General features: G+C 41.2%; 1 protein-coding gene across 2 annotated transcripts in view; it reads right to left on the bottom strand.

The window, feature by feature from the left end:
* Nucleotides 1-12,419, bottom strand: part of KCNAB1 (potassium voltage-gated channel subfamily A regulatory beta subunit 1) — a 389,333-nt gene that overhangs the window by 3,799 nt on the left and 373,115 nt on the right. For both annotated transcript variants that reach the window (XM_035278146.3, XM_035278147.3), the window contains exons 12-13: nt 6,270-6,390; nt 2,564-2,652 (exon numbers count right to left, since the gene is read on the bottom strand). In XM_035278146.3, coding sequence (XP_035134037.1) covers nt 2,564-2,652; nt 6,270-6,390 — 210 coding nt within the window. The remainder of the gene's footprint in view (nt 1-2,563; nt 2,653-6,269; nt 6,391-12,419) is intronic.

Below are 12,419 nucleotides of genomic sequence, written 5' to 3' on the forward strand. Positions count from 1 at the left end.
TTTCGTATAGGCAAAGCCTCATCTTGCTGCCAGCCAAAGCCTTGCTAGGGAGAACATATTTGGGGAAGAAAAATTACTTAAGAGTTTTCCTCTGAAATGTGTCCCCTTCCCCTTCAGCTGCCTTGCCTACTTCCACAGCTTTTAAAACTCAGCCTGAGACTTACATCATATGCCATCCCCAGGCACTATGACTGCCCCCAGGAATGGCAGTGATCTCCCTATATTAGCATGATAGCAATCCTCAATTCCTCTTTTTTCTGCCAAGCCATGTTGTCTCTCTTTCCAAAACCTGCAGAATCCATCCACTTCCCTCCACCTCCAGGGCCACTACCCTTGTCCAAGCCACCATCCCCTCTTGCCTGGACGACTGCCCCCGCCCTTCATTCTGCCTTGCACACAGCAGCCAAAGTGACCTTCAGACATTCAAATAGTAGCATGTCCCTCCTCTTAAAACCCTCCACAAGGACTTGTTACATGTAGCATGACCTAACCCCATGGTGTCCTGCAAGATCTGGCCCTGCCTGTCTTTCCAAGTCAGTGCATCTGCTATCCCCTGTGCCCAACTACATGTTGACCGCATTGGCCTTAGGCTGGCAGTTCCTGGGAAAAGCCAAGGTCCTTCCCATCTCAGGGCCTTTGCACTGCTCTTCTCTGTCCCTGAAATGCACTTTCCTGGACTCTTCTCATGCTGTGTGAAGGCATGTGAATAGTTGTCAAGGCATGTAAAAAATGAAGGTATGTGAAGCCCTCTGAATAAACATTCCAGAGGGGCTTTTTACAAAGACATTTAACATAGGCTCACCCATTTCTGAGCCTCAGTTAAATAAACATTTATTTACTTAATAGTCCTTTTCACAACCTGAAATCATTTTGTATATTTATCTGTCTCTCCTACTGGAATGTAAAAATCCCCTTGAAGGTTTGACAATGTTTTTCTTCTTTCCTGTGGTATCTCTAGTACCTGGTATACTGGCTCTCAAAGATTTGTTGAATGAATGAAAGGACAGATTGTTTAATTAATTCACTGTTCTCAGCAGCATATGAGCTTTTTGAAGGCTGGGTCCTGTTTTTACTCATCTCAGTCGCCTCACAGCCTAGTATGGTGCCAGGCATAGAATAAGTGCTCCATAAACATTAGTGAAACTGAAATCATTGGATTGAATTTCAGTCCTTTTTTGTACAAACTGTTCTATCCCCTCATCACTGTGTACCCTTATCTTTTCCCAGAGCATAAATGAAAATAACAGGGAAGAGGTGGCGTTTATAAGAGGGAGAATTCCTCGTGCAGGTACAGGAAACAGAATCCAGGAGGAGTTATGGGTTGGATATGGCAGTTGTTGGAAGCAGAGAGGCAAAGGTGATTACATGGCTACACAGCCCTAAGAAGGCTGGGGGAGTGGATAGGGGTTCTATACCATTTATTCCACAGTGTGTTCTGGGCTATTTTAAAAAAGGATTTTAAATCATGTTTTTCCCTACCTCCACCTCTTTCCTTCTGGGAATGGTAACAGGGCTATGTGCTTGTTGCAGGGACAGGTGGATAGGGAAGAAGCTGTGACAGTTCCTTTCCTCAGTGAGCAGGAGAAAAATAGACAACCTTTCTTGTTTTAGCAGGTAGTGGCTATGGCAAGAATTGTGGGGAGGATCATTCTTAGGGTTTTTAGTAGGGTTGAGAGTAGGACAGACTCAGGACTAGTTGTGGCCTTTGGGGAAAGGAGGTGGTCACAATGGATACTAAGCCCCACCCCTCTCCTTAGAGCTCCTAGAAACATCCTTTTCACCCCACCCACTGCTACTACAGGCTCCTCAGAATATGGCTGCAGGCCCCATGTAGTGCCCTACGGCTATGCTCAGGATAGGGAATGGGGATGGGCCTCCTAAATTTGCTTCTAGGGAGCTTTGATCCTGGAAGTCCAAAATAGAATTTTGAGCTCATTTCTCTTAAAACATCCCAAGTATTCATTCAATAGATCTTGAGTGTTTAACTAAGGGACATATATAGTAAGTACCTAGGAACTGGAAAACCAGTGGAGAAGCAAGAAAGACATAAGGTCTCTGACCTCAGAGGACTTGCAGTCTATCAGTAGAGATAGGAAGTTATACTACATTACATTATCATAAAAGGTATCATGGGAGGGGGACTACAAGATGGTCAGAAAAGGAGAACAGAAAGAAGGGGCTCAGCATACAGTAGTTGGGCAATATTTGTGGAAAGAACAGATGAGTAAACGATGTATGTATAGTTTCCTATGATTTAAATTTCCAAGCAAGTTATCAGGCAGGCTTTATGGTGAGGGCTGGGAAGTAAGTTGCCAGGCATAACATTGGAATGTACTTTTCCACAGAAACAAACCATCCTGAGAATGAGCTTTGGGAACACTTCCTGTTAATAGGCAGAGAACAACCCTGGATCCTTGTACTGGGAAAGTGTTCTGTTGCCTTTGTTCCCCCTACACTTGCCCCATCCAGAAGGATAAAGGGAGAGATGGGACACTGCCTGGAAATAGCCTCAAAGGCACCATTAAATTCCCTGGTGTTTGTTGGAAGGGTCTGCAATACTTGCCTGAATGGCACCAAGGTTTTCAATGAGTTGTTCAGGAGTGGATGATCCCAGGAGCACAGAACTCACACCTTCATTTCTTAGGCACCACGCTGGGAAAAGAGGAAACTGGGTCAGGTTATCAAAGCACTTCCCATCATTGATTAGCTTATAAACACCAGGTACAGCTGTTTGTTGCAGCCAAAATTTATTAACTCCTTTTGTGGAGGATGTACAGTGCTTTCTAGGGTTAAAAACCTGAGCAGCACTCCCTGTTGTGTAGATTTGACAGAATCTGTGAAAGTCCAGCTGGGAGGGGAGATGGGAATGCATAGAGGCACTGGACCATGGATTGTAAGATTCTCTCCAGCATGCTCAGCTGCCCTCAAGTAGAAGCAGAAAACACAGATGCAGTACTGTCTTTCTTGCTTCTCCACTGGTTTTCCAATTCCTAGCGCACTATATGTCTCTTAGTTAACACTCAATGCTCAGAGCTGAAGGCCTTTTTGCTTTCCACATAAAACCCTGTCACCACACTGGGGATTCAATCCAGCTACCAACCCTAGAAACACATTGTTATTCCTGTTATTTCTGAAAACAGCTAACACTGCTCACCACCAGATGGCTGGATTCCTGTTTCTACGTTGGCCCACAACCTCCTGTCTTCCCATTGTATTCATGGTCTCACTTTTCCTCATCTGTTGCTTGTAGTCCTTGTAGACTCTGATTTTCTGGTTCCTTCGTTCCCACCTACCTGGCAGCACTCCCTGGACCTCCCTTTCTTCCTAACCCAAGATTCATCCTGTGTTGATTATCTAAATTACTCTCTTACAAACCCTTATACCTCTCACTTCCTCTGCTTCCTTAGCAATTCCCATCAGTACTGCATCTGTGTTTTTGGCTTCTACTTGCTCCTACTTGTGGGCAGCTGAGCATGCTGGAGAGAATCTTACAATTCATGGTCTGGTGCCTGTATGCATTCACATCTTCTCTCCCAGCTGGGCTTCAGTCAGCTTGGCCAGCCTTACTCTTGGCCTTGGTCATCTCCTTTCTTTTCCTGAAATGACCTTAAACCTGTACTATTAAACCATCTAATCAACCCCTGTCCCTTACAGTGGATGACCCTGTCCTAATGTATATAGAAAATATATACATTTTAGCATGTCAACAAAACATGCTAAAATTTCTCCCATTCTAAAATAAGCTTCCTCTGACCCTTTATACCTGCCTAGATACTGCCCCAACCTTCTTCCCCTCTTAACTTCTAAAAGGTCAGTTCAGATTCCCTTACTGACCTTCTTCACATTCCAGTCACTTTCTTGCTCTGTCCAGAAGCCAAGGTCACCAGGAGCCTCCTGGTGGTTACAGTGGACTTCTGAGTCCTTAGCTGCCTGAAAGTTAGTGTTGCTGCAGACTTTTAGATGCAGTGTCTGCTAAGCCTCGCTGCTAGATGCCTCACAGGCTCTGCAAACTTCTTGCTATGATGCCTGGCCCTCTTGCATTCCCAATTGCACTTGGGGGCATCACCAGCAATGTGGCTTCCCAATCTGGAAACCTGGGAGTAATCTTTAAGAACTGTCCTTTTCTGACCCTCTTTTTCCTTTTAACTGCTAAGTCCAGTTGATTATTCCTCCTAAATATTCCTCTAATCAAGTGGTTTTCAAACTTTGGTATGCATCAGAATCATTCAGAGGGCCTGTGAAACATCCATTGTCGTGGCTCACTCCTGAGTTTCTGATTCAGAAGGTCTGGGGTGCGGTCTGTGCATTTTTTAACACACTCCCAGGTAATGCTTATGCTGATACTGCTCATCTGGGACCATGCTTTTTTTTTTAAACCAACTTTATTGAGGTAAATTTACCCATCAAAAATTTACCCATTTTAAGTGTACATTAAATAATTTTTATAAGTTTACCAACCACCATTTTTAATGTGCAACCTTCATTTTAATCCAGTTTTATAACATTTCTGTCACCCTAATAAGATCCCTACCTCAAGTTGAAGGCAAACACTGATCTACGTTTTGTCTTCAGATTGGTCTTTTCTGGACATTTCATCTAAATGGAATCATACAATAGGTGGTTGTTTGTTCTGATTTTCACTTAGCATATTTTTTCTAGGTTTTTCCATATTGCAGCATGTACCAATATACCATTTCTTTTTGTTGCTGAAGAGTATTTCATTGTGTGGATACAGGGCTTAGTTTGACAATGATCGCTTTGGGTCAGCTGTCTTCTCTACCTTAGTCACTGCTGCCCTCACTCACGCCCTCACCATCTCTCTCCTGCATAACTGGTTTTCCTCCCTTGCTTGAATTGTCCCCTTATATTTCCCTCATACAGCTCTCATCCAGCCAGTAAAGGTTTCTCTAAGCAAAAATCTGATCATGTCACTTCCCTAGCTAGTGCCTGACTGAATCATTGTCCTGTAAGATGAGGTTCTTAATTCTTACCCTGGCAAACCTTATTTTCTAGCTTACCTCTGCAGTTTCATGGCTCCCTACCTTGAACTTTGCTTCAGAAGCACTCACCTGTCTTTAAATCCTCTCCATCCCCAAGCATCATGCTGCTTTTCTCCTCTCTCTCTCCCTTCCTTCTGGAGCACACTGCTCAAGCTGTTCTTTTGCCTGAAATGTCCTTTTGCCTTCCCCTTTCTTTTTGCCTCGCTAATATCTGCTTATCATTTGAGATTCCCCAAAGGTATTGTCTGCTCCTAAAGTAATTCCCTGTGTTCCACCTCCACTTCTTGTTCCTCCGGAAAATCTTCAGGGGCAGTAACACCCAAGGAGCCATCATCTGTGATAATAATTCCTCTTTCGGGAATACCTCCTAAAGGGCCTGCATGAGACTGTTTTACAGTTAACTTTTTTTTCCTAGTAAGTAGAAAGAGAACATTCTAAAGTAAAGATTAAAATTATAGTATGGTAAATATATAAACCAGTAACATGGTCATTTATTATCATTATCAAATATTATGTACTGTACATAATTATTGTGTAGACTTTTATATTACTGGCAGTGCAGTAGGCTTGTTTATACCAGCATCACCACAAACACATAAGTAATTCATTGCATTAGGACCTTAGGACAGCTATATCACTAGTCAATAGTAATTTTTCAGCTCCATTATAATCTTATGGGGCCACCTACATATATGTGGTCCATCATTGACTGAAACACCCATGATTACATGTGGTTTCTATTATCTTTCTCTTAAACAGTGCATGTGGTTTTCAATTGCTACCAGTAATCATGACCTTTCATGGACTCCAGCATTAGAAAAGCAAATGTTATAGCCTTCAAGAAGTTTCAGGGTGAAGCTATTTCTCTTGGATCAGCTTTTCATGTGGCAGCAGCCTTGGGCCTGTCACAGCCGTGTCAGCCTCTCACCAACCCTGGCTTAGTTTTCCACAGAGACAGAAACTTGAGCCAGAAGAAATGGATGTCACTACACAGTTTACCCCTAACACCTGTGATAGTGTATGTGTTATCACTGACATGTTCTCATTTAAACTGTGTTATACAGGCAAGGGGAAAGAAAAATTTTTTATCATGTAGAAAATTCTGAGGAACCTCAAGTACCTCACTTTATAGAGTATTTAGCAGGAGTTTATGCTTCAGAGCTCAGTCTGTCAATAGACATTTTATCATGGTAAGGGTGTGGTGAGCACTAGAAAACTAAGATCTCAGCAGAAGTCCCCCACAACCTCATAATTTAGTAATTTTCTTACCAACAGCTAGCTGAGGTAGTGTACATCCCAGACGCTCTGCAATTGGGGAAAGGTCCTTTAGCTTGTTTTGCTGTTTTCTCCCTTCTTCACTTATAATTCTTTCTTTCAACCACTGGTAGCACTGGGGAAAAGCATAACATGTAAATGTCTGGTAAAGATTTGATGTCAAAGAATGGTAATTCAATAAAATATATGAACCTCATGATGATTTCTTGAATTTTTTGACCATTATGATTCAGACTGACAAGGATGATTTCATGCAAAGAAATGTTCCTCATGATCTTGCTACTTATCAGTTCGAGACAGATCGATTTTGACTAATATTCACCACTCAAATTGATCAGCATGCACGAAAGTTGTTAAAACCCTGACCCTAACATATAACCAATTATATCCTAGCCTGCCCAATGGAAGAAATAATATTTCTTATTGGGATAGCCCAATTCTAGAATGTAGCGCCAAAAAAAGCACATTTACATTTTACCAAGATCTATTATGTCTCCTTTTTATTAAGAAAGCTGGGTGCCAAGCTTTCTGCTCAAAGAAAACCATAGTTTTATATTCTTGTTTAATTATTTTTCTCCCCCTTGCCTTCAATTCACTGCTAATCTCTTATTGTTTTTATAATAAGGCTTTGTTGTTAGCTTCTGCAGCTCCTTCCTAGAAGCAGATGTGGCATAACTGATAGATACCAAGAAGATTTAAAAACTTTTTAAGTGGATAAAGACTTTGCCGAATGTTATTACCTATTGTATAACTACTGAAACTTGAAAAAGTAAAGAAACACAAAACAGGAAACTATTCTTTTAAGCCAATGAGAAGAAATGACCCTGATCCGTAGACTGCAAAAATGAACCTAATCTCATAAATATAAAGAGAAAAATCTTTTAGAATTTCTCAATGCCCTACTTTTCAGAAGATTCTGCTTTTCCTATGAGAAAGGGAATAACAGACTCTTCTATATAAAGTGAGTAGTAAGCAGCAACACCCAGAGGAAAAGAATATGTGTAAGAGTGTTAGTCTGTTTTAGGGAAAATAATTAAAAACTATCACACTGTGTGGCAATGTGGACTTTTTCTCTTGCGTGTATTTGTGACATAATCGCCATTTCGGATCTTTGTCTTTCCAGAGGCACAGAATGCTCTGTAATAGGCAGTGGGCCATAGACACTCCACCCACAGGATTTCAATAGGCTACAGGCTTTTGTTTTTTGAGCATTTTTTCATCATTCTAAGACAGTATTTCCAAAGAAAAGGGTAACCATATTATGTTTTATTATGATTTTTTGAGTTATTTTGCCAATGAGAAAAAGAGAAGGGCAAGCCGCCCCAGTTTTGCCTTCTAAATCTCAAAGGCTTATGGTCTGGCTCCTAACTTGGTAGTCTGCTTGGGGAGATGGCTAACATTTTCCCGGCCTTAGCTCTGGGAAGCCTCAGCTTCTTCAAAAAGAAGGGTGGCCTGGAACATCTCTCCAGAGATGACAATTGGTGCCAGTAGTGATGAGGCCGACACTGTGAACAATGGGCACTGCCTTGGGGCCTGGGCAGACTTCCTGCACCCGAGTGCTGTCTTATGTCAGAGTCCCTGAACTAACTTTTGCTGTCCTCAGTGGTAAAAACACCAATCCTCACTTAAGTTTTGTCACATCTTTCAGGGGACCAATATCTGAGTGTTTTCAAACAGACTAACAAAGATTGAAAACTAATAGCCAACTGCTTTGTGAACAATTGCTTTTTATTAGTATTAGGAGAATTTCTGAGTTTCAGTATGTATCAGACATGTAGAGTGGTTGTTTTATCAATCTTTTGTAACTCTTCCATTTTTTAAATCTTATATGCAGCACATTCTCTTTCTTAGGCTTGGGTTGCAAGTTATGTGTGTGTGTGTGTGTGTGTGTGTGTGTGTGTGTGTGTGTGTGTGTGTATGTGTGTTATACACACATGCCATTTTCAGAGACAGAATTCCAAAAGTAAAAAAAATAATCGAGCATTTATTTATTGAGTCCCCATCTCCCCACCCTCAACACTGTTAGTCTCATTGTTGCTTTAAGCTATGGAAATATAAGCAGATTAAGATTTTTCAAAAGTAGATGCAGAGTTTTAATACTGCTTTCCTCATACCAGAGGAAACAAAAGTGTTTTGGGAATAAACAGCTTTAACTGCTTTACAAATGAGAAAATGTGAGTGGAGACAGGTGATGAGGCTTAATTAAAATATTGATTAAATATGGAAGCAAACAAGTGTGTTTTGTAGGAAGGTTAGAGGTGAGTGTGGTTGTGGCAGTAATAAACCCTGCTTGCTGCCTGGGCAGTAATCCATGAATCAAAAGGTGAAATCTCCTCATCCAATCCTATTCTAACACCCCACTGCACTGCAATGATTTGATTGCCTGTTGGTCTTGCTAAATCGAGCAGGTAGAAGGCAGGGATGGCTTGTTGTTCGTGTCAGCATCTCCAGTTCTGACACTTGTGGCTGGCAAGGAGAAGGGGCTCAACCAATACAGTGGTCAGGGAGGAGTCGGAGAAACCAGAGTTTCCTGGGGTCAAAATAAATCTCTTCCCGTTTTTCAGATTTATCATGACACCTCCTTCTCAAAGCAGTGTGACTCTGCCAGCAGTCCTGTGGGACTCCACAGGGCTTGTGGATACCATATTATTTCATAATTCACCCCTTCATATGTCTGTCCCTCTTACAAGTCCTGGAGCTACTCCTAGAGGGTTGAGACTGTCCATTCATCCCTGTATCCTCTACCCAGCACAAAGTCTGGGTACACTGAGTAAATATTTATCAGTGAGATAATTGAATGAGCTTTTCTCCACAGATTAGTTGGCTATTAGTTTTATGCATATTACAAAACTCTAAATTTTCCTAAAGCCTATTTCTTTGCCCTCTCCCAATACCATGATGATTTTATATGTCCCCATTTCATACATGTTGATATTGGGGTGAGAATAGTCTGTGAGACTTGCCTCACATCCCTAATTAGTTGTTAGTTAATCTTGGATTGAACTCAGGCTGAAACTGTAGCCATGGACAGAATCAGTCATATTTCAGTTCTGAACCTTGTCTAGAATAATTTAGCATCCAAGATTGTTAACTATTTCTACTAAAACATCAGTCTTTGAATCAGAACAAAAACAAAGTCACTATTGAGGTTGAGATCTCCAGGTAAAATGCTAGAGCTGAAAACCTGCCTTCTGAAATTTCACCATAATGTACAGTATGTTTAGTTTCTTAATATGAACACTTGACGTATTTGGACCACCTTTCTCTCCCAACTTTGATTCAAGGTGTGCATGCTTCCTATTTTTCTTTGACAGAGGAGTACATATTTTTATAATTATTTTGAAATAGGGTCTCACTGTATTGCTCCGGCCAGAGGGAAGTGGCATCATCTCAGCTCACTGCAGACTCAACCTCCCAGGCTCAAGTGATCCTTCCACCTCAGCCTCCTGAGTATTTGAGACTACAGGTGGACATGATATCTGGCTAATGTTTTGTATTTTTGTAGAGGTGGGGTTCTGCCATATTGCCCAAGCTGGTCTTGAACTCCTGGGCTCAAGCGATCTGCGCACCTCCACCTCCCAAAGTGCTTGAATTACAGATATGAGCCACCATGCCTGGCCTGTAAGTTTTCTAGAAAGCATTTTGCCAACAACAGGGAGGAGCTGCCAGTAAATTTTATTGCACTATTTATTTCTATTTAAAACTTATACACCTGGTCTCTTTATCAGACTTTATTGATCTTATTATGGCTCATCAAATTAATTTAACAAAGACTTAAGTACCTCTTGTGTACTCATCAGGCTCTGTGATGAGTCAGATGAGCAGGTTTCTGTTTCTGTCCTAGATGTATTCACAAATGATTTCCTAGTAACTGGGGAAGTGTTTTTGTTGTTGTTGTTGTTGTTAGTGTTCCACCCTGTCAATGATTTCCTTACAATCTATGTTTGTACTGCTTTCTAATGGGATATGCCATGATAACGTGGTGCATAACCTGAGCTGATCATAGTAACTTATCCTTTTGGCCACTGTCATTAGTCTCACAAGTTGGCACAGGACCTAAGCTTGGCCAGTCTTCTCTGGACTGAAGTTGGTAAAGAAAAGATCACTTTTATCTTAGGTTACATGCCTTTAGAAATGTAAGTCTGCACCCACCAGCTTTCCTGCTCCTGGCCTCATGAAGACCGATTTTAGTAGAAGAAAATAATACCCACATGCAGAGAGAAATAGAGGAGGCGAAAGTCCTGACAAGGTACAAGTCCATGGATGGAGGCACTACTGAGGCCACTCCGTACTTCCCAAGGATTGTCTTTGTGAACAATGGAGTTCCCATTCTCTGATCAGATTAGTTTTCATTGAGTTTTGTTACTTGCAACCAGAGAATTAGAAGACTCTGTAACAAGTATTCATAGAATAATAGAGAAGGTACAAATAGCTCAGTTTTATAAAGTTAGGACAGTCTTCATACAGATGAAGACACCCAAGCTTTGTCTTTAGGAATAAGGGATTCTGCAGGAGAATGAAAAGAAGGACATTTCTGGGAGGCAAAGGAGAGTACAGTGCACTTGCATGGAAAATGTAGTAGTATGATAACAGGAGATGCAAATGGAAAAAGGCTCAACTTACATCCCAAGGAAATTTCCTTGCATGCTTTATTGTGAAGTTATGGCTTTGTCCTATAACCAATGATTGAGAAATCATTAAAGGATTTTAAGCAGGATGATGATATGGTCAAATTAATATTTTAGAAAGATTAAGTGGTCACAGTGGTGGGTTGTTGAGAAAAGGGGAGGAAATCAGAGCCCAGATAGGAGGCTACTCCAGTAAATGTGGTAAGAAATGATGACGATCTAAACAAGGGCTGTGCACAAAATGGACCTTAGAGTCAAGATAGAGTCTGGAAGATTTGGTGCCTTGTTGAACAGTAATACGGAAGGAAAGGAGGCAGTCTGAGATAATGCTTTGGCTTCTGACTAACTAGACGGATGGGTGGAGGCACTGTTAAGCAAGAAGGAATGGCAGGTTCTGGGGGTGAGGATAGATTCCATTAGGCATGACTGATGCCCATGGGACTTCCACTTGGAGATGTCTAATAGACACAAAGAAGGAGTGCTATGCAGCTCTGCAGTGAAGTCAGAGCTGATAACACAAATTTAGAAATCATCGTTAGAGTAGTGGGGGCAGATGAGGGAGCCCAGAAAATCCCCTGGGTAGTGTTACTTTCCAAAAGAGCCCTAGATAGGTATTTTTCATGCTGAGTTAATTTATCCTTCATTGTCTGTTCAATACTACAACAGATGCAACATATTAACATCTTAATCTTATCAGTATAACAATAGCCAATGTGAAACACAAACTACTTATTCTCTTTTAGGGTGAGATGAATGTTACCAACTTATTTATCTACTTGCCCAGATTATCTATCTTTTAATTTAACCAACCTCCCTTCTTTCCTTCCTCCCTCCCTCCTTCCCTCCCTCCCTCCCTCCCCTCCCCTCCCCTCCCTCCCTCCCTCCCTTCCTTCCTTCCTTTTGCTTTTTCTTTCTTTCTTTCATGGCATCCTTATTCACTGCTAAGGTTGCTCTGATATTTGCTTCCTTTACTTTTTTTATTTTTATTTTTATTTTGCTCTGGTAACTATACTGAAGTGGCTCTCCTAAGTGCACATATATTACTGCAAAAGCACTCAGGTTGATAATGTAGAGCCTTGAGAACCTGCAGAGCTCTAAAGAAGCATACTTCGTGATCAGCCACCTTTTATCTGTTGAGAGCTCTTAATGTTTATTGTTAAGGATGTTCCAGTAGATACAGAGTTGACTTTATTAAAGTCAGCAATAGAAATATTTCCCAAGCTGCTTTTGGGTTTAGCCACCTTCAAACATTTTGTCACTCTTTCTTTTTTTCTTCTTCTTCTTTTTTCTTTCACTAGTGAATTTGTGAAAGCCTTTTCAGCTGTTTGCAAGATTTTTTCAAACAGTGATGGATGTTAGACAATCATGCCCTCCAAATACAGCATAGCTATTTCTTCCTCCTTTAAAAACCTGGATTTAAAGGGAAATAAAGATGTCTTTGAGGGAGAGAATTAACTAAGAGCCAGGAAACCTGGGTTCTAATATCAACCTTTTCTGTTATGAGTTTATGGTCTTG

This window comes from Callithrix jacchus, chromosome 17 (genome assembly GCF_049354715.1).
Source record: "Callithrix jacchus isolate 240 chromosome 17, calJac240_pri, whole genome shotgun sequence".
Classification (NCBI taxonomy): Eukaryota; Metazoa; Chordata; class Mammalia; order Primates; family Cebidae; genus Callithrix; species Callithrix jacchus.